The sequence below is a fragment of the Centroberyx gerrardi genome, chromosome 18, assembly GCF_048128805.1.
Source record: "Centroberyx gerrardi isolate f3 chromosome 18, fCenGer3.hap1.cur.20231027, whole genome shotgun sequence".
NCBI classification, from domain to species: domain Eukaryota; kingdom Metazoa; phylum Chordata; class Actinopteri; order Beryciformes; family Berycidae; genus Centroberyx; species Centroberyx gerrardi.
The window spans coordinates 13,359,863-13,382,981 of record NC_136014.1 but is presented as its reverse complement, the minus strand read 5'-3'; the positions used below and the strand labels follow the sequence as shown (position 1 = coordinate 13,382,981).

At 42.4% G+C, this 23,119-nt stretch overlaps 1 protein-coding gene across 1 annotated transcript; it reads right to left on the bottom strand.

The window, feature by feature from the left end:
* Positions 1 to 696: 696 nt before the first annotated feature.
* On the bottom strand, positions 697 to 18,328 carry LOC139925181 (E3 ubiquitin-protein ligase RNF19A). Its single transcript, XM_078290021.1, has 9 exons — positions 18,176 to 18,328; positions 16,206 to 16,675; positions 9,590 to 9,795; positions 9,065 to 9,212; positions 6,778 to 6,940; positions 6,216 to 6,330; positions 2,384 to 2,515; positions 1,970 to 2,240; positions 697 to 1,727 (listed from the first exon to the last, which is right to left on the bottom strand). The coding sequence occupies exons 1-9, from the start codon at positions 18,326 to 18,328 to the stop codon at positions 1,445 to 1,447; spliced, it is 1,941 nt and encodes a 646-aa protein (XP_078146147.1). The 3' UTR covers positions 697 to 1,444.
* Positions 18,329 to 23,119: the final 4,791 nt, after the last annotated feature.

Sequence of the window (23,119 nt, the reverse complement as noted above, 5' to 3'; positions counted from 1 at the left end):
TGAGAGGGTCTCTAGTTTATATTTAATGCTCTTAGCACACACTACTGCAACTGCACCGGCTGCCGTGAGTGTGTATGTGTGTGTGTATGTGTGTATGGGAATGTGTGTGCGTGCGCTTGCATGTGTGCGGTGTGTGTGTTATCCTGGATACACAGCGAGTAGTAGAATCATGCAGCTATTTTTAAAGTTGAGACTCTTCAGAAAAACGCTGTGGTGGTGCTGCCACTGCCGCTGTTACTAATGCAAGTGAAATACTGCATTAGAATAAGCATTTTAACAAACTAGAGCGAGAGAGAGAGAGAGAGAGAGAGAGAGAGAGAGAGAGCAACGCCTCCATACCAAGTTTCAAAGGAAACGGCCTCCTGAAGGCTAAAAGTTGCAACACTGACAGAACGCATGCCTCAAGAGACACTGTCCCCGGCTGTATCTCCTTACATGGAAGACTTTGGATCTGAAACTGGCTGATATTGTTAATGGTAATTATGAGCCCTCCTGTCATTTCAACCAATCGGCGACACAATGTCACAGAGCACAGTCTTGAAATGAACAACTTCCAGATGTCTGGACTGCATACACTCAATCATTTCACCATTTCTGGAACTCTTTCGCAAAAGAATAATTGAACAGTGCAGCATGCGTCGTCTGTTTAAGCTCGCCCAATTCAGGTGTGAACACTGCATCTTTAAAATACTAGAGATACCCTCGACGAGACAAATTCCCCTCCTGTGGACCCTGTTTGTACAGGAGCCTCCGAATGTTTCACAGCATGGCATCAGCTTGGGAAGCGTTTGATATTTCCTCAGTGACAAGACAGTTGCATGTTAAAATTTTCCTCCCCCATGGAACAAATCATGCTTGTGGGATCACTTTTTTTAAATGGGGGGTGGGGGGGGGGGGGAGTTAGGTCACTAGAAGAAGTATAAGAGTATAGCCAGAGGAAGAGAGGGCTTCATGAAATAGACTCGTATTAGAGGGGTAAGGTAGTCTCTTTTAGAAAGGACACAGTAGAAAAAAAACAGGCTAACTCCCACTGAACTAGTCAGCTAACATGCTCTCAGTCATTTCTGTTTTCAATTCATTCATGGTTTCTATCCTGTGAGTTCCTGTCTGCTTAACAATAATATAACAATATATCCCCCTCCAGTTTTTTGTCATCGTCTCATACGAACTAAACTGTCTCATACACACACAGAGACACGCACACATACATGCACACAATCACTCGCACACACACACACTTTCATCTTTTTCATTTGCTCTCTCTAAAGCTCCTTAGAGGCCGGAGCTAGAAGGCAACTGGTGGGAGGGCCTGTGGTGGGAGCAGGAGGTGGCCTGGGCCAATGATTTTCAGGTCAAGCCAATGTCATGTCAACTCATGGATTCATTTACTTCCATAAAACCTGACTAATCTTCAACCAAGGACATAGCCTGGAACGGGAGGACCTCATACACCGTCTATTTCAAAGACCGGGCAGACAGTCCCTTCTCCCTCTCCCGCTGCTCCTCCTGGTTTCTCTCTTCCCTCCTGCTCCGCTCCTTCTCCTCCTCCTCCCCCTCTTCTTTCTTCAAGTTCTGAGGCACACAGGTAGTCTTGTGACTGGGACTGGGAGCGTCCCAGGGACTCGACCGACAGGCTTCGGCTGGACAGGACGCTACTTAGGCTGGACTGGCGGGCGCCTCGCGGGTGGGTCTCAATTTCCACACGGACCTCGATATTGGTTCCTTCCCTGTGGTGACAGCAGACACACAAAGAGGCATCGATATGAAGCTGCCATGTGTTCAAAACTTATTTCCAAGGTAGTTTATGCAAAGAATACCATAATGAGTTCAAAAATACAACTGTGCAACTGCAGGATTGTAGGTTTAAACATAGATATCAGTTTAGAAAATACATTCCTGCTTCCAAAAAGACAATAAAAAGAGAATCTTCCCTCAAAATAGAAAAAGGACAGACAGAGGCAACATTCACCTCAAAGGAAAAGCTTGTGTGTCGTTGAGCTTGCTATCAGGCACAATAACCACCTCGCAGTCTGATTGGCTGTCCTGTTGGGCGTATCCGTGGCGTTTTGTGGCTTCGTCCAGTTCCACATAGCTATCTAGCTCTGGAGGCGTGGTGCTCGTACTCGGGAGCACGCCCACTTCCTGTACACTGACTCTGACTTCCTGGACGCTGGTGTCGCTGAGCGCCGGGTTGTTCTGACCCGTCCAGTGGTCGCTGACTACATGAGAGAATAGAAGATCTTCAAGAGAAGTTGAAACTTCATCAGATCAGGCCACACTCAGGAGCAACAATCACACTGTGCTATCATATCAGAACCACAAAATTATTTTAGCACAAGACTATGTCATACTAATATACACTGGGATTGAATTCTATACTCACAGCTGGCTAAGTCCTCCAGTTGGATCTTGTGTGATTCGGGGGGCTCGCTCTGCGGTCGACACCACCCGTTCCTACAGAGTGACATGGGGACCACCCCATAGACATAAGTCAGCATGAGCGGCACACCCACACCTGCAGGAAGACACAAGTGTGAGCAACTAATTCATACTAGATGTCATTTGTCCAGAGTTTCTCAGAATACACTAATTTCATCTAAAGTAGGTTAGAAAGGTACGTTTTTCATTTGCACTATACTTTGCAAGAAATGTGCATTGATACCTACAAAAAAAATAATTAGTAGCACTTGAATAGGAAAGCTTGTTAAAGTTACACTGACACTGTGTTGTATATCTATACTAGTAATATATGAATAACCAAAAGTTTGACAAGAGTTAAATGTGCATTTCGTAATCTATGACGTATCAGTGAAAGTGATTGACAGGTCTCTGGCACAGCCCAAACCCCCCCCCCCCCCCCCCCCCACCCCTCCTGTTCACTTGAGTTACAGTGTCTTGTAACTGACAGAAACAATGAAGTCACATTTTCACAATGGAGATGAGCAAGCTAATTAGAGCAGAGATCCAACAGAAACATCTAGTGAAGAGGTAATATACAAAATGCTGTAATAATAATATTGATTTGTCATTGCTTTTTTGACTTGAGAATGAAATGTTGTGCAACATTCGGTCCAGTCGCTTGCTTGTAGCACCGTCCTCCATTGTTGAAGTGATTGAGATTTGCCAGAAATCTCAGCAACTAGTTAAGTAAACAAATCCCCACTGATATATTGGGTGTTTCAAAAGTAGGTATGCATGTTTATATACATTATTAATACTCACTTATTTTGTTAAAAAGACTAAGTTAAAAATTAATTTATCAGCTTTCTTTTCTATTATTTTCTCTATAGGCTACTTACTTTTGAAACACGTGGTATTATGGTCAGTTTGTGCTATGAAGCAGTATAAATCATACTTATTGCCCCCTTTAACCACAAAACTAAATCTGAATTTAACTAAAATGATGTACTGCACTACTGTATACACTTTCAAAGTCAAGTTTCATTTTCCAAGTTCCATTTTTCTCCCTGCTCTCATAACCTTCACGAATGTACTTTCAACAAAACCCCCAAACTTGATGAGCAGAAGCCTCCCTGTGCCGTGTGATTATGCAACCTGTGATTGAGATAGGAATTTGGGAGCACAATGCGGAGCGCAGACCAAACAAAGAGACATCATTAACACAGCCGTGGGTGCTGGAACACTGGGACACTATCGACCCGGCGCCGGGGTGAAACCAGAGCAAGAGGACGAGCCTGCCAGCTGCATAGTTCACAGAAAGAGACGAGTGAAAGACTGTGTGTGTGTGTGAGAAACAGAGAGAGAGAGAGAGAGAGAAAGGGACAGAAAGAGCGAGACGGGGAGTTGTGACAGAAGGGGGAGTACGAGAAAGAAAAATTGAGAGGGGAGAGAGAGGGAGAGGTATCGGAGACAAAATAGAAGAGATATGATAAAGCATATGACAGAGAGAAAAACAGGCCAAAGCCAACCTCATCGATGAGAACAGACGGGGCCTTACCGACTGAAATAAATGAAATCGGAGGGGCACAGAGAGAGGGATGAAAGGAGGGGGTGGGAGGTGAGGGTGAAAGAGTACAGTGTGGCCAAATGTGTGTGTGTGTGTGTGTGTGAGAGGGCCCGTCAGTGCACGGTACAGTGATGGCTGTGACAATGCAGAGGCGGCGGGAAGCTGTGAAGCTCCTAAAGCCTTAAGGATTTCTGTCACAGTCAGACATGTTGCCTAGGCATGAGTCATCAAAATGTCAAGGCATAGGAGCTACTCTGCACTCTGTGTGTGTGTGTGTGTGTGTGTGTGAGACAGCGGTAATGAAATAAAGTGTGTGCATATAGAGACCTGGCTGCTTTATCGACATGAGTGGGTGTTCATATGGTTGCACATGAGTAGGTTTATGCCAGTATAAGACTGCATGTTTAAATGTGTGTGGGTGCGTACAATGACAGTGAATTTACTGTGAGCTTCAAAAGTGTTGGGCATTCAGAGATACTTTTTTTGTGTCATGACTCTGCGCTCTATTCATTTGAGTATAGAATCGCATAATAACCACAAAGTTTAACTACAAACGGTCACCGTTAATTTGAGAAATTCCATCCCCATCTGATGAATACAAGGACCTCAAACAGGTTGGCCAACTTGGCCATGACCATGAAGTTAAAGTACAAAATTTGAGGAATGTCAATCATCCATGTCTAATGAATAGTAAAAAAAAATGATGGCAATTTTTGTACATTCTTTCCTTACTGCGGTGCTTATGATATTTATTATTATTATTATGGTTCAGTGTGGAATACACAGTAGCGAGGTTTTGTAAAGGTCAATAAATGACTAATGAATGTGTGTTTGTGTGTACACTTACATATACAAAACTGCATAATGAAGTTAAAGTACAGTCACCTTTAATTTGAGGCTGCTCATCCACATCTGAAAAAATCTACAGTAGCTCTTCAATGGACCTTGTGCTCTTCATTATTGCGGTTCAGTATACAGGCATACACAGTTGGTAATGGCTCCAAGTCAGCATGGGTTGAAAGTATCAAACCAGCTTCAAAAGGGGCTAAAAGCACCTCACAGGAGCTTGACGGTTTGAGGTCAGTTTGATACCTCAGACCTTCGTTTACTTTCCAACAGTAGTTTAAAGTAGAGTGTAGCCCGTAACTGAATTCTCCAAGGGATATACTGAGCTGCAACAATGCTGTCAACAATCAAGCAACACCTAAAAGTAAGATATCAAGAGATTTAAAGGGCTTCATCTGCTGTAGACTTCTGTAATCATTGCATGTTAAGAATGATTGCTGATGCTCTGAAGTTTTAAGCTGTTAAAAACTTAACAACTTTTTTATTTGAAGCGGAAAATATACCCTCAAATTAACGCTCACGGCATGTTAACCACATAATCACTGTGACATTTGAAATTCAAATCATTGCTTATGCATGGTTTTACAGCAGCATGGGCAGAGCCGCTGTCTGCATGAGAGAGACAATGTTTGACTACATGAATACAGATTAACAAGCTAGTACTTCATACAATGTGAGGCTTTGTAAATATCAGGTCAATAAATAACTAATGGAAATGTTTGTATGTGTTTGTTTCTGTATGAGTGTGGATTGTGCTTCTCTTCCTGTGCTTGCATGTGCGTTTGTGTCTTTGTGTGGGTGTGCATGGCTTAGTATACGTGCATGCGTCTTAGTGTGTGTGTGTGTGTGTGTGTGTGTGTGTGTGTGTGTGTTGTGTGTGCCAGCTCCTGTCCCAGATGGAGAGCTGTGAGAGGTAGGTAGCATGGCCAGTGGAGTGTGAACAGGCCTGGGGTCTCTCTGTCTGGTCATGCCCACAGTCCTGACTCATCAGTTTGGCTGGGAGTATCCCTGCCACTCCACAGCTAGCAGCCTGTGCGCCTGTCAAGCCCCCATGGCTCATTTTTATTTTCATCACTTTAACTCTCCGCGTGAATACTACCTCAGCCAGAACTGAAAGGAGCACATATTGGGTTTGACACAGCCACAGTTTAGTATATCTAACAGCAATAAATATTCTATAAATTAACATATTTAGCAAGTGTAGGATTCTCTGGTTTCTAAACTGCTATATTCCGCACATTGTGGAGATTAGGTTTTTATCTGTATTCTTAAAAGCAAATCCTATTTTGATAATAACAATTGTGTTCACCACTGATTTGCTGGCAAGCTTATTTTGCCCCATTATCACTCTATTCAGTGCGCACAGCAGAAGGTGGCGGCTATGCTGCTGCCTCTTCCTTACCCACAGTGACAGCTGCTATGACCGGCGACACAAACACTGACATCATCACCCCACTTGCCACGGTCAAGTAGTGCTTACTTCCTGAGATATTGTTTTTCTTACAGCGACCATGGACCTGCAAAATAATAAAGATAATATAAATTATAGACAGTGGGAATTTAATTTGTCACTTCCAAACCCTAAATAAACATATTGATTGGTATTTTTTCCCCTCAACATACCACCACTATATATGCATCAAGACTATTCAATGTGATGAAGTGTTCAAGGGAAAGTTCAGTTTACACCTGTCCATTAGATGCATCATTAATCACATATTTTCAGTAAATGTCTGGTAGAAGAGATTTCTATCTTTCACAGGTCATGGCAGGTCATTCAAAGACTGAAATCTTTCCAAATCATTCAAATTAATGTGTATACTTTGTACAGCCCAGAGTGCCATATGAGAGGGGTTTGCACTTTTGGGCAATCCGGCTTCCAAGCGATGAACAAAATCCATCAATCCCCGAAAAAAGTAATTGAATCCATTCAAACCAGTAGTTTGATGTGAGCCAGAATTTACCTTGCGGCCCATGTAGATGGGTATGCCCACGATGATGACCGGGATGGCGATGCCCGCAATGAGGGAGATGACCACTGGTGCTCCTAGCAACATGCCCACCTGCCACAGAACCTTGCGGGTTTGCGACCATGGCTTCTTCCCCCAGAATGTACAGCCTGAGGGACTGAGACAGACGGGAGACACAAGCAGGCTTGACTTCAGGACAAACCAAGAGGGAAACATTAGAGGAAAGACTGATCTGAACCACAGTAACGATCAATTTTGGTTTAGAATTAGCACCTTTACTAGTCAGAAATATAGGTAAATAAACATTACAAGTGGTACACTAAAACACCTGATAAATAGTGCTGATCCTTGCTTTTATCCCCGTGCCTCCCCACATACACATATGCGCATACACATACACATACACAAACACATACACACTCGCAAGCACCACCTCCAATCCTCCAATCACACGAAAGCATGGTCATCAAGGTCATGACTCACACAGCCTTTGAAATGCTGTTGCCGCTCAACGCTAACAACCAGCTCACTGCGCCCACCTAGTACAGTTTTGGATGATTAATAAAAATTAAAAAAAATAAATGAGGAAATAAGGAAATAAATGAGTAGGCCCACTGCTAATGACAACAGTGGCTGGCTGTCTCATTAGTCCCATTACATAATTACCAAAACGGTATGATCTCATCCACAGTTATCAGTTTTAGCTTTGCCTCCCTGAATTATAGCCATCTGCAGCTACCATCCATTTCACCTTGCTGTAGGTTAAAAGGAAAAGCCTGGGGATTAAATTCTGTTTACAGGGAGCCATTACTCTGCTCACTTGGTATGAAAAATACTGATTACATAGTTGAAAATTCGCACAACATATGTACTGCACCCAAGCAACTCTTCCCTTATCTTTTTCTGCTAGGTTTTAGCTACAGTAAGCGTTGCTTAAAAGTGTTGCTGTAATCTTGTATCAGCATTTGGTATCCTGGTCCTGATTCTAACCGCCTAGGGAAGCAATACAACACAGACTAAATCTTACATTCTCTCAGTATACTGTTTAGTCTTAATCAAGCAGCAATTAGCTTGTAACAGCAGCAATGTAACACACTGACAATAGAAGAAACACAAATAGTGCCTTAGGGCTATACGCTATTTCTCAAAACATGAGTTTGCATTACAGCAGCAAATGTCACTTTGGGGTACTAAAAGCCTAAGTGGGGGGCATTATGGTGAGATATTATAGTTGTGCTCTGTTGCTCTGAGCTGGCAGATCTGCTGTGAGATGCTAAAAGCTTTGCCCTTCTATAGGACGTTCACTGTTATTTGTAGTGTGAAAGGCAGACATGGATGAGGGGAGAGGAAACGGAGGGGGGAGGGGGAAGAAAAAAGGAGGGGAGAAGATGGGAGGAAATTGTGGCTTATGCAAAAGGAAGGACACAAACTCTCTCTCTCTCTCTCTCTCTCTCTCTCTCTCTCCCTCTCTCTCTCATTCACAGAGAAACCCAGCTCTCTGACGCATGCACCAAGACGCATGTAGGTAACATAGTGTACAGTACTAAAGGCCTGACATAAAATGATCAACACATGAAAATTACATACACATTATGCCCACATCGACCCCTTGGCAACTGTATTTAATATAGTTCTAAAATGGATCTTGGCCAGCAGAGAGATTAAACTGCTTCTTTAAATTTAGCTAATCAGCTTCTAGCCAGTCTCTTAGCTTGAGTTACATATACTGCCGTCTGCCGCATGGAAATATGGAGGCAGATAGAGCTGATTAATTGATGACAAGTCAGCAATGGCTCCTTTCCAGGAATGGAAAAATCAATGGCAGCACGAGCATGCAGTTTAAAGTAGTGCAGCTTCAAAACAATGACATAGACCTGACTTACTGACTGGTTGGCTGTTCATATCAGACGAGCTATTGCTTTAAAATAGATACAGATGGAATGGTGGTATGCTGATTTTACTAGTGAATATGAAGCCAGTTATGAAGTTTTCATCCTGTAAGCAGAATTGAAGGAAGGATCACATCCAGTAAATGCCAGTATTGAATAGTTATCTCACCTCACGCCACTGTGAGGCGAGGATCAAATTCTGCTGCTCATTGCACAGAATTTTCACTGTCTAGATCCCAGAAACCAAGATTATGAAAGTACGCAACCTCTTGTCAAGGTGATTAAAAATTATAGCATTTAGTTAGAGGTGGGGCTGGTTGTGTATGAAAATGTATGCATGCAATTCGAGCAATGAGTATGAACAGGATACACACACAACTGTGACTAGGTACCTGAGGTAGTGCACATCGGTGATCTCCTGCATACACAGCCAGCAGAACTGACAGGCACACACAGTGCAGTTCATACGGTTACAGCTGCCATCATTGGTCTTCATGATGTAGGCACCACAGCGTGGGCATGCTTTGATCTCCTCTGCATCTACAACAAGAGGGTGAAAATGCAAGGGTGGGCACACATACCACAATATTTATTGATTTGCTTAGCTATGTTAACTACCAAAGCTGCAGTTCCAGCCAAATTTGAAGAAAGCTTCTGGGAAACAAAAAACATAATGTAGTATTTTGAAAGAAATCCCCTAAATAAGTACTTGCATAACATCCCACCAGAACATTCACTTATGTCTACCTTCAAGTTCAAGTTCCTCTTTATTGTCATCTATTTTCCCTTTCATCCCTCTTATTCTACAAGCACTAGAGGTCAGTGCACTCTTCACTCATACATGCATGGCAGCACTTTGTCATACCCTTCTCAGTCCATAAAGTTTTGGTGAAACAGTAGCTGCCACCCAGTCGTACCTCCTCCAGGTTCTTCATTGAAGACGTACAGCGTGGAGGCATCGTTGCCACCTGAGGTGTGGCGGGCTCGTTGGCGCCGGGCCTGGTCGCACGTCTGGTCCGGGTGCCACAGCTGCCGGCAGTGGTAGCAGAACTCTGTGTCGCATCCCTCGCGGCCGCAGCTCAGCTTGGGGCACTCCGCACAGCCATAGGCTATAACTGCATAGCTGTAGAGAGAGATAAACTGGGGATAAAGCGATAGAATGGATATAATGTGATAACTGATCCCTGTTTGCTTTCCCCCTTTCCACACGGAGGTCAGAGGTCAGGGTCAGCTACAGAAGAGAACCTGGGGCTGGCAGGGATTCAGTGTCTTGCTCAAGGACACTTGAGCAGGGTGGATGCCTGCCCACATGGGAGTTTGAATCCAGGTCCTCCTACCCCTCCTCCAATCTCCCTACTCACTACCCCACCCTTCTGCCCTAATGTTCAGGTCTAAGAGACCTGGGACTCACAGTGGCTGCAATTTCATTCAAGTATTATAGCTATGTAGGCTGACTGGAACAGCTCTTATTCTCTTTGTTATGTTTACCTGTTTTAGCCTAATCAAGCCCCTTGAATTGTTCATTTTTGCTTTTACTCCTGAATTACTACTACTACTGAACTTCAGTCCTTAGTCTACTCTAGATCCCAACCAATCACTATAATGATAATAAGTCCAATAAGAGTGCTCGATGCCTGTACACTCAAGCTGACTCCTCAGAGGAAACATAAACATACATTTCACAATTCAAAGGATCACATAATTAAAGAGCAAATGCAAATGAAAACAAAAATGAGTGTTGGATGGGGCTCCAGGATCCAGGCTGCACCTGTTTACCATATATGTATTGCTATGCAGTGAAGAGTTATTTGAAATAAAAGCGTGCCTAGGAGATATTGCACCAGGCACAGCCCTCAGGAAATTCCACCCTTATGTGGGTTTATGATTTATCAGTAAGGTAGATGAATCAGACAGGTTGATGGCCACTCTCATAAGAGGACAATTAGGCTACTGCCTGGATTCCACTTTGGTGTCAGAGAGGATTTGCACTGATTGTGTTTGATTCTCAAAGCAAACACTTCTGCTTGAACAACAAAGTGTGTCTGTATTGTGCTATTGTGGACCGGCACATGTAAAAACAAAAATCATTTTCAGGTATGAGCGAATGTTGTTATCAAAGATACCAGCAATAATTGGATTATCTAGATGCTAGACACCCTTTTACACTTCAACATGCCAAGAGAACTGGAGAAGTTCTAACAAAACAAAAGGACGGCAACGCTGTGGGCTATTGACATCATTCAAACCAATCAAATTTTGCTTGGGAGCAGCTTTGCACTGGTGCTCATTTCTTTAATATTCTAGAGACAACCAAGGAAACTGGTATAGTTATGTGGCAATAATTCGGTAACGCTTTATTTTACAGCCCGCTAATTACGGTGTAACTAGTTTGTAATTATGGGGTACTAGTAAAATAACAATGCTGTAGTTACAGGGTAACAAAACAAGATATATAAGGTAGTTATGGTGTAACTACTTTTGTAATTACTGCATACTAATTACAGAGTACAATAACGTTATTAGGGGGGACAAAACAAATCGGTGGTTATCGGTGCTTAAAGGTTCATGCACTGGAAAAAGACCATTGTAAAGTGCAACCCATGTTTCTATTAGCTACATGTTTTGATGCACAGGTTGTTCTGGAAAAAAGAAATTCTACACCTGAAAAGCTGAATTGAAGATGAATAACTTTTCTTTTTATTAGTATCCCCTCAGATATGATAGTAGGTAGTAGTAATAGTAATATATAGTAGTAATAGTTGTATGTAGTAGCTAGATTAGAGTGAACTAACTTGTGGCTTAAAACAGTGAAAGTGCAATAGGAATTAGCAGTTAAACCGATGTTTTCTGCATAAAAAGTCTACTGGGGGGGGGCACCCCGGTGGCTCACTGAGTACAGCGCGTACCATATAAGGCTCAGTCCTTCCCGCAGCGACCCGGGTTCAAACCCCACCCGCGGTCATTTGCTGCATGTGCTCCCCTCTCTCTCCCATACCTTCCTGTCTCTCTCTCACACTATCTCTGTCAATAAAGCCTAAAATAAATTTATTTATAATATAAATAAATATAATATAATAATATATAAATATATTATTTATTTATAAAATAAATGTCAAATAAGTGTCATAAAGGAGCGATTGACCTGAACAAAAACACAGACAGACAGACAGAGTTTCATCTCTGATCGGTGTTCACCTGCACATTGAGAAAGAAAACTCACGTTGCATTTGGAGAAACTTCAACAATATCTACCTTTTAGAGAGGAAAACATGGAGAGTGATTTCCATCTTGGTAAGCCACATGTATTTATAATGTTATTATTTAACAGGAAAAGATTAGTACAGAGGATTTTGCTGAACAAACAAGAGACAGACAGTCAGGATAGACTAGTTGTTTGTGTTGAAGGATTTGCATTTGTGTCCAGTTCTTCCTTAGTTTGATTTGCATTGGAAATTCAGTTAGATTTGTTGTTGAAATAAAACTATGATGAAAGACATGATGACCTTGAATCTTACCTTACATCAGGTGGCCTTATGGGTATTTGATTATTAAGATGTTGCCATTGCATTTCTTTCAGCATCCATGCAAATGGTCGCTCGACTCAATGCCCTTAATGACGATCGCCATGAAAACATCAACTGCATGTTTGCGAAAGTCCTGAAGAAGGAGCATTATCTTTATGCTGAAGCCTCTAGTTTCTCTGGAGTTCCTGCTGAGCTTGACTGTGACCTTTCACCTCAGTCTGCTGTTGGTCTCGGCTCCAAACCTGCTTGTGGATTTGAGAGCCTCAATATATGGGAACCAATAGTCAGCACAGCTTCATCAGCATACAAACGTCTCTTGGATATGGACAAAGGAGACTTTCCTCCCACAGAGAAAGAGTCTCCTCTCATGACCGAAGACACAGTGTTAGGTAATGCTGGAGCATCCATCCACCCAGCTCAGCATGTTGAGGCTCAATCCAACCTGCTCCGCCTTGTTGAGGCTCCATCCCATGCGCCTCCAATGACTGATGACTTCAAAATCATTGAGAGACTGAATCAGCTTCAGCGCTCCCCCTTTGGTTTTGACGATGACTACCACCTGGAGGCAGTTGGAAAGAGATACCTCTACGCTCCCCCATGTGACACATCTGGATTTGTGGCTGACTGCTGCTCACCCTGTGGATCCACTCTGGTCTGCCTGGATGAGTGGGAGCCACTGGTCATATCCCACTTTGACTTGGGGAAGGAGGGATGTGGTGAGGAGCTCCTCTACGCTTCATCACATCTCTCTAGATTTGCAGTTGACTGCTCCCCACAGCATGGGCCGACTCTGGACCAGCTTGACAAATGGGAACCTGTTGTCAGCAGCACTGATTCTCACCTGATGCAGTTCCTCTCTGTCCTCCTGAAGGAGGAGGAACTTCGTGAAAAGCACATGAATGCTTCCTCAACAGTGAGTTCTACATTTATGGCTGCCTGCTCTGCACACCATGCCCCTACTCAAGATCATCTTGATGAATGGGAGCCAATCGTCAGAGCTGAGTCTAAACTGATGCTGTTCCTCCAGGACTTGGAGAAGGAGGAAGAACAATGTCCTTCTATCATCAAGAGGGAAACGGTCAACTCTTGTGCACAGACTGAGGCCGCTGCTGAAAGCTCTGTCCCCGTCCTGCATCAACCTGAATGTTGTGAGGGAACAAAAGTCACGGTCCTCTCTGCTGGACCTGACAATAACTCCACCTCAGAGGAGGCTCTCCCCGTCTCTCTTGCTGAATACACCCTGATCCACCTGCTTAAGGAAGGATCAACCAACCTGCTTCAGGAGTCCCAGGCTCCAGCCATCCAGGTTGAGGTCAAAGCTCCACCAAGCCTTGTGGTTGAAACTGTAAAGGACACCAAGGATCTGTCCGGTCTGACCCTGGAAAAGACACTTCCACCTGTCCAACTGGTCAAACCTGCAGGACCTCAGAGTTCCAGTGCCAAAGACAGCCTGTCCACAAAACCAAAGAAGAAGAAGCGTGGCTTCTTTTCCTGGCTATCCCGCATATTCCGGGGGAAGAACAAGAAATCTGCTGACAACATGGCTCCAACAGACCTGCCAAACAGAAGCAGATGAGCCAAAGTCCTGCTTGACTGCCCTCTCACCTGCAGTCCACTTCTGAACTGCTGTTATCTTCCTATCCATTTACACAATTGAACAACTGAATCATTTGATTTGAATACATTTATTTGCACACTACTGTTATAGTGTCTTGCGCATTTCTTTCTTTAGTCCTATAGTTATGGGTAACCTGTAGCCTAAAGCAGTGAAAGTGTAATGGAATTAGTAAATATATGTTGGCCATTAACATTTTCTATACCTGTATTACTAACAATATAATCAATATTTATTCTAAATGTGGCTGTTTTTTCACTGAGAGTCCATTTTGCTTTTAATATACCACTTGTTTTCTGTAAAAAAAAAAAAAAAAATTACATAAAATTATTATTATATAATGGTAACGCTTTATTTTGCAGCCCCCTAATTATGGTGTAACTAGTTTGTAATTATGGGGTACTAATAAAATAACAATGCCGTAGTTGCAGGGTAACAAAACAAGAAGTCAGGAATTAAGGGGTAACAATTTTGTAATTATGAGAGATTTATACGTTATGGTATAACTATTTTTGTAATTACTGCACACTAATTAGCTACAGGGTACAATAACGTAATTAGGGGGGACAAAACAAATGTTATCGGTACTTGTTCCCTGTAGTTATGGAGTAAGTACAAGGTGTCCTCAAAAGAAATGATGTTCACATGCAATACATAGAGATTCTGTCACTCTATGCTGAAAAATTCGGTGTCTATTCTCATTCAAAAATACCTACAGTAACATCACTCATGCAGCAAAAAAACATGCAAAGTACACAATGTAAAAATGCACACACATAGACACAAGCGTGTGGACACACACACACACACTCAAAAACACACATTTTGCAACACATTCCCAGAGCCGACATAATCTCTAGCTAAGCTTCTGTCACTAAGACCTCTAGGAATGTGTGTATGTTAGGGACACGGGAATACACAAACCACAGCTGTGAGTGACTAGCTTACGTAATACAGCAACACTTCAAAGGCTACTTTCTCCATCAGCTTATGCTCTCACTGCATACTGTAGCTACTATTAGCTGTTTAACATTTTAAACACCGCTAACTACGCTGATATTTGGATATGTGAAACTCAAAACCCTGTAACGCTGTAACCGTGTTATAGATACTTTAGATATCAGAGCTCTTGTTTTTTCTGTGTCATATTTAATTTACAACAACATCAGACAGATCGGTGTATTGATTTTAGCTCCAGTCATTCATCATGAATGCAGACTGTGAGCACTGACAGTAGGGGAGACAGACAGTCTACCACCCAGTCCTACACCCTCTCACAGAAAGACGGGGGGGGGGGGGGGGGGGGGGGGGGTGCATACATACCGCTTTTGACCACAAATACTCTTTGAACACAAGTTCGAACACACATACACACACACGTGAACCCCCATTATGATTTCCCATCAGCAACCCTATCCTGTTACCCTTACATGTACATCAAACGCTCAGTCTTGCACATGTGTCTCCAACAACAGCATAGCAAGACACACACTATCTGTGGGCAGAGAACAAAGACGCTGTACTGTCAAAAGTCTCTTTCCACAGCCCGCTCTTCTTGTCTCCCTGTCTCAATGTGATAGGCATTCATTACTTCAAGGAAAAAACCCATCTCTTGCACTGTTATATATCATCAATCAGTCCACTCCAGAAGTTATTTTGTGATGAAGTGTTGTAATTTAATGATTTTCTACATTTCCCAGAATGCCTTTCAACAAGCCCCAGAGAACACGCCTGGACTTATTGCATTCAGCTGTGGGTTATACATGTAGGTGGAGAGAGCAATAACAATAGCGATAATGATAGCAGATTAAGACCAAGAGTTTGAGTTACACATGGAAAATAAGCTTGCTTCAACTTGATTCACAGCCCATTTCACTCAAAACACAGGTGTGTTTTGTTTCAGGATTTGCAAACATTATCACTGTAATTAAACCTTTAACAGCCTTTAAACTCAAATTTAGCTGTCACATACTGTCAGTTCATCTATCAAAAGCTCAGTCAATCAATCTGACACTGAAAAATTATTTAAATCCTGTGAACCTAAACATAAATAAAGCTACGGTGGGATGACAGGGTTTCAACAAGGGATGTCATTACGCTGTATCCGATTAGGGTTTTTAAACTTTTAATTATAGTTAATTACAGTAGATTGCTACTGCGTGTCTGAAGACATTCATAAAAGTACATTTTTCAACGGGTTTAGAAAATCTAGAGAAGTCTAGATTTTTCTAGTGTGAATGTTCAGGAAATGCCAATATTTATTAAAACAAACCAAAAAATCATGTTCTAGGAAAAAAACTGTTGATTTCACTCTGGAATATCTGGTTGGACTGGATATTGGTAATAATGAATAAATGGTGGTGGTGGTATTGGTTTGATTCTCCAAGTCCTCACCTGCAGTCAGGCGCAGGACACCAGCGTGTGTCTGGGTCAGCTGCCAGGAAACGCCTTAACTGGTACTCCTCAAAGCGCTCCAGCAGCGCCCGGTCATCCAGGATGGCACGAACATCCAGCGGCGCCAGCGCCTCGGGGCACTGCGGGCACGCGATGCCCACCCGGCTCTCTGATATCTCGATGCGCAGGTACTGGCGGAGGCAGTCGGAGCACGCCCGGTGGGAGCAGGAGCTGAGTCGGGGGAAGTGGCATCGCGGTTGGCTGAGCAGGCACAGTGGGCACTCCTCCAGGTGTTCGTCCAGTAGCTGGTCCTGGCTGGAGGAGGAGAGGCTCAGGACGCCGGTGGAGCCGCTGCTGACCCCGCCCGCGCACTCGGCCGCGGCGCCGCCGTCCTCGCCGCCCGCCTCAGCCGCTGCTGTCGTCCCTCCTCCTTCTCCTCTTTCTGTTCCAGAAACTCCTGATTCTCCAGCCTCTTCTGCTGTGATGTTCTGGTCCTGACAGAAATGACAGAACATACTCAGTTACCAAGTCCAAGCAATGCGTACAAAAAAACATACTGATGCTAGGGATGGGACGATCTGCTTATCTCACGATACGATTCGATACGCGATATGGGATTCACGATTCAATATAACCACGATACGATGTAATAAATAAAAGTTCAACGACAACAAACTCTGACTGTGCAGAATTATGTTTATTTCTGAGACACAAATCTTTATAGCGATGGCATTGGCTTGCTAGAATGTAAACAACAATTTAAAAATGTCATTACAAAGTGCAATATCGTCCCATCTCTAACTGATACATGTAGTAACACTGAAAAAAAATACACTTGTGAAGACATTCTGCCACTGTTCATAAGAGAAAGGATGTATTTTAGGGGTAGAGTTGGGGAAGAGGGAATAAATGTAACTAAATTGAATGTCCTCACATTCATAGTAACATCAACAGAGGTGAGTGTGTATGAGCAGGCATACTCTTTTGGGCAACTTGGTTTCTTGGCAACAGAATTGCTAGAAATTACCAATTAATTAAACAAACACTCTAATGGATTTGGGCTACATCAGTATGGTAGAGGGCGGAAGCAAGCAGCAGTTAATACATACAAAGTTAATGATCTACCACCTCCCTACTGGTTCCTCTGCCTTATAGAACAATCTGTGAAGCAGTCCATTTCAATTCCAGTCATTTCTATTGAAGCACTTACACACCAAAGGTATTATAACTATGACTAAAACTAGACATCTTTTTCTAAACGGATATAAAATAAACACCACTGTTTGAAAAAAAATGAAACTAAACTCAAACTATATCTACCTCTAAAACTGTAATAAAATAGCAACAACCCTGAAATGTTTTATTTCAATCTTGAAGAGAGAGAGATGGAGGTATAATCCTCTAGTTCATACATTCATATGTACTATGTCCAATATACAGTATGTTTCAAAAGTAGGTATACAATTTTTAATCATAATAATAATGAAAAACAAAGTGTCATTTTGTCATTTAAAAAAAATAACCCAACATTAAATGGTCTGTAAATAAAGGTGTGCCTGTAAACAGGAAAAAATATTTAATAATACAGTGAGTATTAATAATATAAAAATGTATACCTACTTTAGAAACACCCGGTATACTATTTTCCCATTCAAAGACAAATTTCTGTCAGATTGTTTACAAAGCCAGCACTACCAATGCACTCCATACAGGCATGTCCATGGACATAATAAAACCTTCAGCTCAAACTGGATAAAATAAACACTAAAATGGAACATTGATGAAAAATAGATTATTCACTAAGACTCACCAACTAACTGAAGTCAACTGAAATTAAAGTCAAACTGAAAAACAACAAAAAAGAAAAAGAAATAACTAAACTAAACAAAGGATACTGGATCACTTCCTTTCTTTCACTCACTCACTCACTCCAAGACAACAACGCACATGAGCCTCAGCCCGTCCCTCACCTGCTCCGGGTGCTCGCTCGGGGTCAGGGTGATGGCCACCTCCTCTTTGGGCCAGGCTTCCACCGGCCGCTCGGGCCTCGGCTCCGACTTGGGCTTCCGGCTGAAGAAGTTCAGGAAGCTCAGCGGCCCCGTCTGCTGCTTGGGCCTCTTCATGGTGTGGAGCTGGAGCGGGGGCTGGAGCTGAGGAGCGCAGGCCAACGACCATGAGCAGGACGCAACCGTGTGTGTGAATGTGTGTGTGTGTGTGTGCGTGTGTGTGCGAGCGTGTATGAGTTTAGGTGTGTGTAAGCGTGCGCGGCGAGCTCTCACGGCTCAGAGTCTCTGTTGTAGGAGGGAGGAAGAGCGAGAGAGAGCGAGAGGGAGACGACGGGGAGGAGGTAATCCCTGCCGGAGGAGAACATCACTGATTTGGATCCCGTCCGAGGCCTGGGCATGTGGTTTTTTTCTTTTTTTCCCCTCCTCCTCTTCCTCTTCCACCTCCACTGCAGTTCCCTCGTTCTGAACTAGTTCTGAACCGACGGATTGTCCTTCATCCTTTTAGGCTTCCTCTCCACTGTCAGCAGCCCCTTTTGCCTGGAAAAGGAGATTGCAACATTAAAAACTTGTGGGAATTGATGGGGAAATGACTAAATCACAGTGAATAAGATATGATGGCTATTAAAAAGTGCAATCCTGAGCAGACACAGTAACAGCAACCCATTTTAAATACCGACCTATAATGTCACAAAAATAGCATAGAACATTTTAAAAAGCTACCCTATTTTATTTCTGAATCTCTATTTAAAACTCCCAAAGTGTTATTTCTATCCGCTGAATTTGAGCTGAAAACAGGAGAAGGGCTTTGGTAACATGGCTGGGATCTGCACATCATTCAGCCTCAGACATGAGCAATAAGGTCAGAGGCATGAGACACAAAGAGTAAATACCAAGAGCAGATGGATGAGACATTTCAGACTGGTTTGACAGAAAGGTTTGGGGAGAAGGAGGACGAGGCAGAGGAAAGGCGGTGATAGACAGCACAGACAACTCATTCTGCTTCCATCAGGCAACAGCATGCTTTCATAATCAGGCCCTGAGAGCAATGGGAGCATGAGATGATTCACGCCACCCCAGACCAATTAAAATAGCCTAACTGACAGTAGCTGTCTCCATATTGGCACTACGTCAAATACGGCTGTGAGGTTAGGCATGAAATATGATATGATTATAGATTATTATCTATTTCGAGATCAAAGATAGTATCCCTTTTGCTACTTCTGTAATTATAGAAAAAGCAAAATCCATAAATGATGCACGCTTTTATTTCAGATCAATTTCAAGGGCCGGAGGCAGTGTATCACTTTAAGAGCTATATGCTTCATCATTCTTTCAACAGGAATGCACAAAGAATCTGGATTTATGTAACACTGCAGCGCCTAACCTGCCTTCCTGTCCTCTTTCCATACCGATCCAGAGATAGTTCTGTTTATATTCCAGCCCTCTGCATACCTTAAAAACCACAAGTAAATCATTTAAACCAGCTATAACACATATGAGCAAGCCAAAAGAGCAAGCAAAAAGTAATGCTAAAGGACCTTCTTGGAAATACCAGTTGGTTTTTTTTTGCATCAAAACAAATATTTAAATACATTATTGACATATAAAACTCAAAATTGCTATATCAACTTAGGTTGCTAGGAATTTGTCTAGACAATAGTCTAGACATCTGGTAAATATGCAAATCAGTCAGACAAGGCCAGTTAATAGATCTCCAGAAGTACAAAAAGTGACAGGTGGCACAATTAAAAAAGCAATAAAAGTAAAGTAAAATTAATTGAATAAAATGAAGTGCTGGTGGATTTGTAGAGCCCAAACCCATTGAATTCAACATTTTCACTGCTTCACAAAAGGTGACATGAAAACTGAAAGGTGAGAGGTGTCTATGAACGTATTCAGGGCTTTATGTTGCACACAGGTGGAGAATACAGGAGAGACAATGGCAAGGTTGGGGCAGATGAGTTTTGCTGCCGTGTATACAATTCTTTCAAACTGCCTCCTGTCCTGAGAGATGTGCTGCGATACCAAACAGTCACAGAAAAAGTGACAATTTCAATCACAGCGCTGTAAAAGCGCATCAAAGATTCCTGACTTACATGTTTTTTGGAGGACTTGTTGGTTTTTTTCAGCTGTTGACGGAAGTAGAGTCTCTGGTGAGCTTTCTGTATTAGGATGTTGGTGTAGGATGTTAGGATTTAAGGAGACTCTCTCCACTACCATCAATCATGTTTGGACTTCAGTATTGTCAACAAAAATCCTCCGCCATCTCTTTACTTTTCCCAACATTAAGCTCTAGATTGTTCTCATGAGTCTCAAGGGGTGAGTTCTAGTTGAAACTTCAATTTGCTAACTAGAAAAATGTTATAAACAAAGCAGGGGATTCATTCTGTGGAGAGTCAAGTCATCGGTGACATAAAGAACGAAGCGTCTTCAACAACAACTTCAAAGAGCAGAGGCCTACAGATTATTTAGTCTTCTTCAAACACAGCTTTTCTGCATCCCTCTTCCTAACTAACTGTGTTATCTTTTCTTGATTGTGCATCCACTCAAATTTCCCCAACATCCGTATTCCGTGGAGAGAGACTTTCTTCGCTAAATCTCAGGATCCTAAGGCGCCACCCACTGTGAGGAGCACATTTATTATTTATTATTTATAGAAGAATTTCCCACACATAAAGACATCAAAAGCACACAAGTAACAAATACACACCGAGTTGAATGTGCATGCACACATCCTTGCTGTATATGCATGCATACACGCTCACATACGTGTATGAATGCACACATGCACATGCTTGAGCGCACACAGACACACTGACAAACATACAAACACACACGTAAACACACACACACCATCACACAAATTTGCAGTGTCTTTTATTAAAGCCCAGTGGGCTCCGGTGAAGGCTTATCGCTCCACACTAAAAGACAGATAGCCAAGTAATTAGACAATACAATTTGCTGCCTAACGATTCAGATAACTTGCCATTGTGAGGGAACAGAGTTTTCCCTCAACATATTCGCAATTCAAATAGTTGCTTTGCACAGAACCCACTGCTTTTTGCTCAGCAGAGGAAAGGCGCTCCATCACCCAGAGAGGCAGGCAGCCACTTCGTACAGACTGTGCATTTAAAATTTAAACTGCACAGAACATTATGGCAACAGTGCATCACGTTAGAAATACCTGCAAACACTTCCTCAGACTCATCGGATGGAATGACAGTTGGAGAACGTGCACATATAAAAACATGCATCCATGAAACAATGCAAGACGGTCTTATGTTTCAATGTCGAGGCTAAAACGTTTAACAGAAGCAATGTGAGCTGAATTTCAAAGATGATTGTGTATAATGAATGAATTCAAAGACCAAAACTAATTTATATATAATGATCTAAACTTTGCATTTCTATTATTGTTCAGCTCTTTAGGGAGAGAGACATATTTACTAGTGCACTATATCACTTCAACATTCAACTGAATCATCTATATATTACACTGTGACCCCTTTCTTTCACTCCAGCGGTCCTGCTCACTGCCCTCGCCCATTTTGCCTGTCTCAGACCATGCAGTCCATCCTTGCACTGTAAGACATTCGTCATCCTGAATCAGATCATCCACCCATCAAAAGCCCCTGAAACAAAACACACCCACATGCACACACATACACACACACACACATGTTCTCATGCACACAGGCACAGACACACATTCAAATCATCTGGATATAGAGATGGAAATTGCAGAAGCCTCTGGATGACAAGATGCTGTTTGTCTTCCACGGCCAGTAGCTATGATACAGGCATATTGCACGTTCCTATTTAAAGGCTGAATCCATATTGTGAAAACTACTGAATGAGGGTCACAAACAAAAATTACAAGCAATAAAGTGCTACCTTGGGAGGGATAATAGCACACTTGCAACAACATCAAAATCAGAAAAAATACGTGTTCATTTTAAACAAATTCAATACTAACAAAAACTAAACAAAATAATGAATCAATAGATCCTCCTAGAAGTTTAAAGTGAATATGTGATAATCTAATCTTTGAAGATAGTGACCTGCCCAGTTGAAATCAATGAAAATCCAGTGTTGCTAGTGCCATTCATGCTCACAAGTCCAATAACATCTTCTTGGTGTCAATCTCCTGCTGATCTCAAACCCAGAAGAATTTTGTGCCTGCCGGCAACAAAACACCTCCAGGCTACCAACTGAGCTAATTCAAAAACTCATTCCTGTATCTGCTGAATGCTGAGTATTTCTACCACAGGAGCGAGTTTTACCAACTTTTGTCAACACTTTCTCATTAGGTTCAAAGAAGGGATGATGAGGATGTGGAGGAAGGGGAGAGGGGAGAGGGGAAGGGGAAGGGAGTTCTTATTTTCTTTGGTTAATGTCCTTCCTCAGAAGGCTCCAGGGAAAATACAGTAGAGCACAAGAGATGGACACAGATGCTGAGGGACAGAGAACACAGCAGCAGCAGTTTACAGCTTAATGATTTTCTTTTCTCTTGAATGAGTGAGCGTGTGTGTGCATGTGTGTACATGCGTGTGTATGTGTGTGTGTGTGTACAGTATACCATAAAATGCTCCTCAGGGCAAAGAAACATAACATCCACTTAAACATTTGACCTCCTTTGATGTTTTTTTTACTTCACTCCTTTTTCGAGAGAATTCTTGGCCACAGAGAACGAACAATTACATAAATCAGCCTTAACAAGAACTCAAATTCTTAAGATGTCTTGAGGGATTACTGAGAATTAAGGGGCAAAAACAAAATCTACCCAAGAACTTTGCTTCACTGCCAATGAATATACTGTATAAACCACCATTTTTGGGGGGATTTGCAGCCTCCATCCAAGTGGAAATACTGACCTAAATATCGAGTTGATTTCTTTACATCATTGTT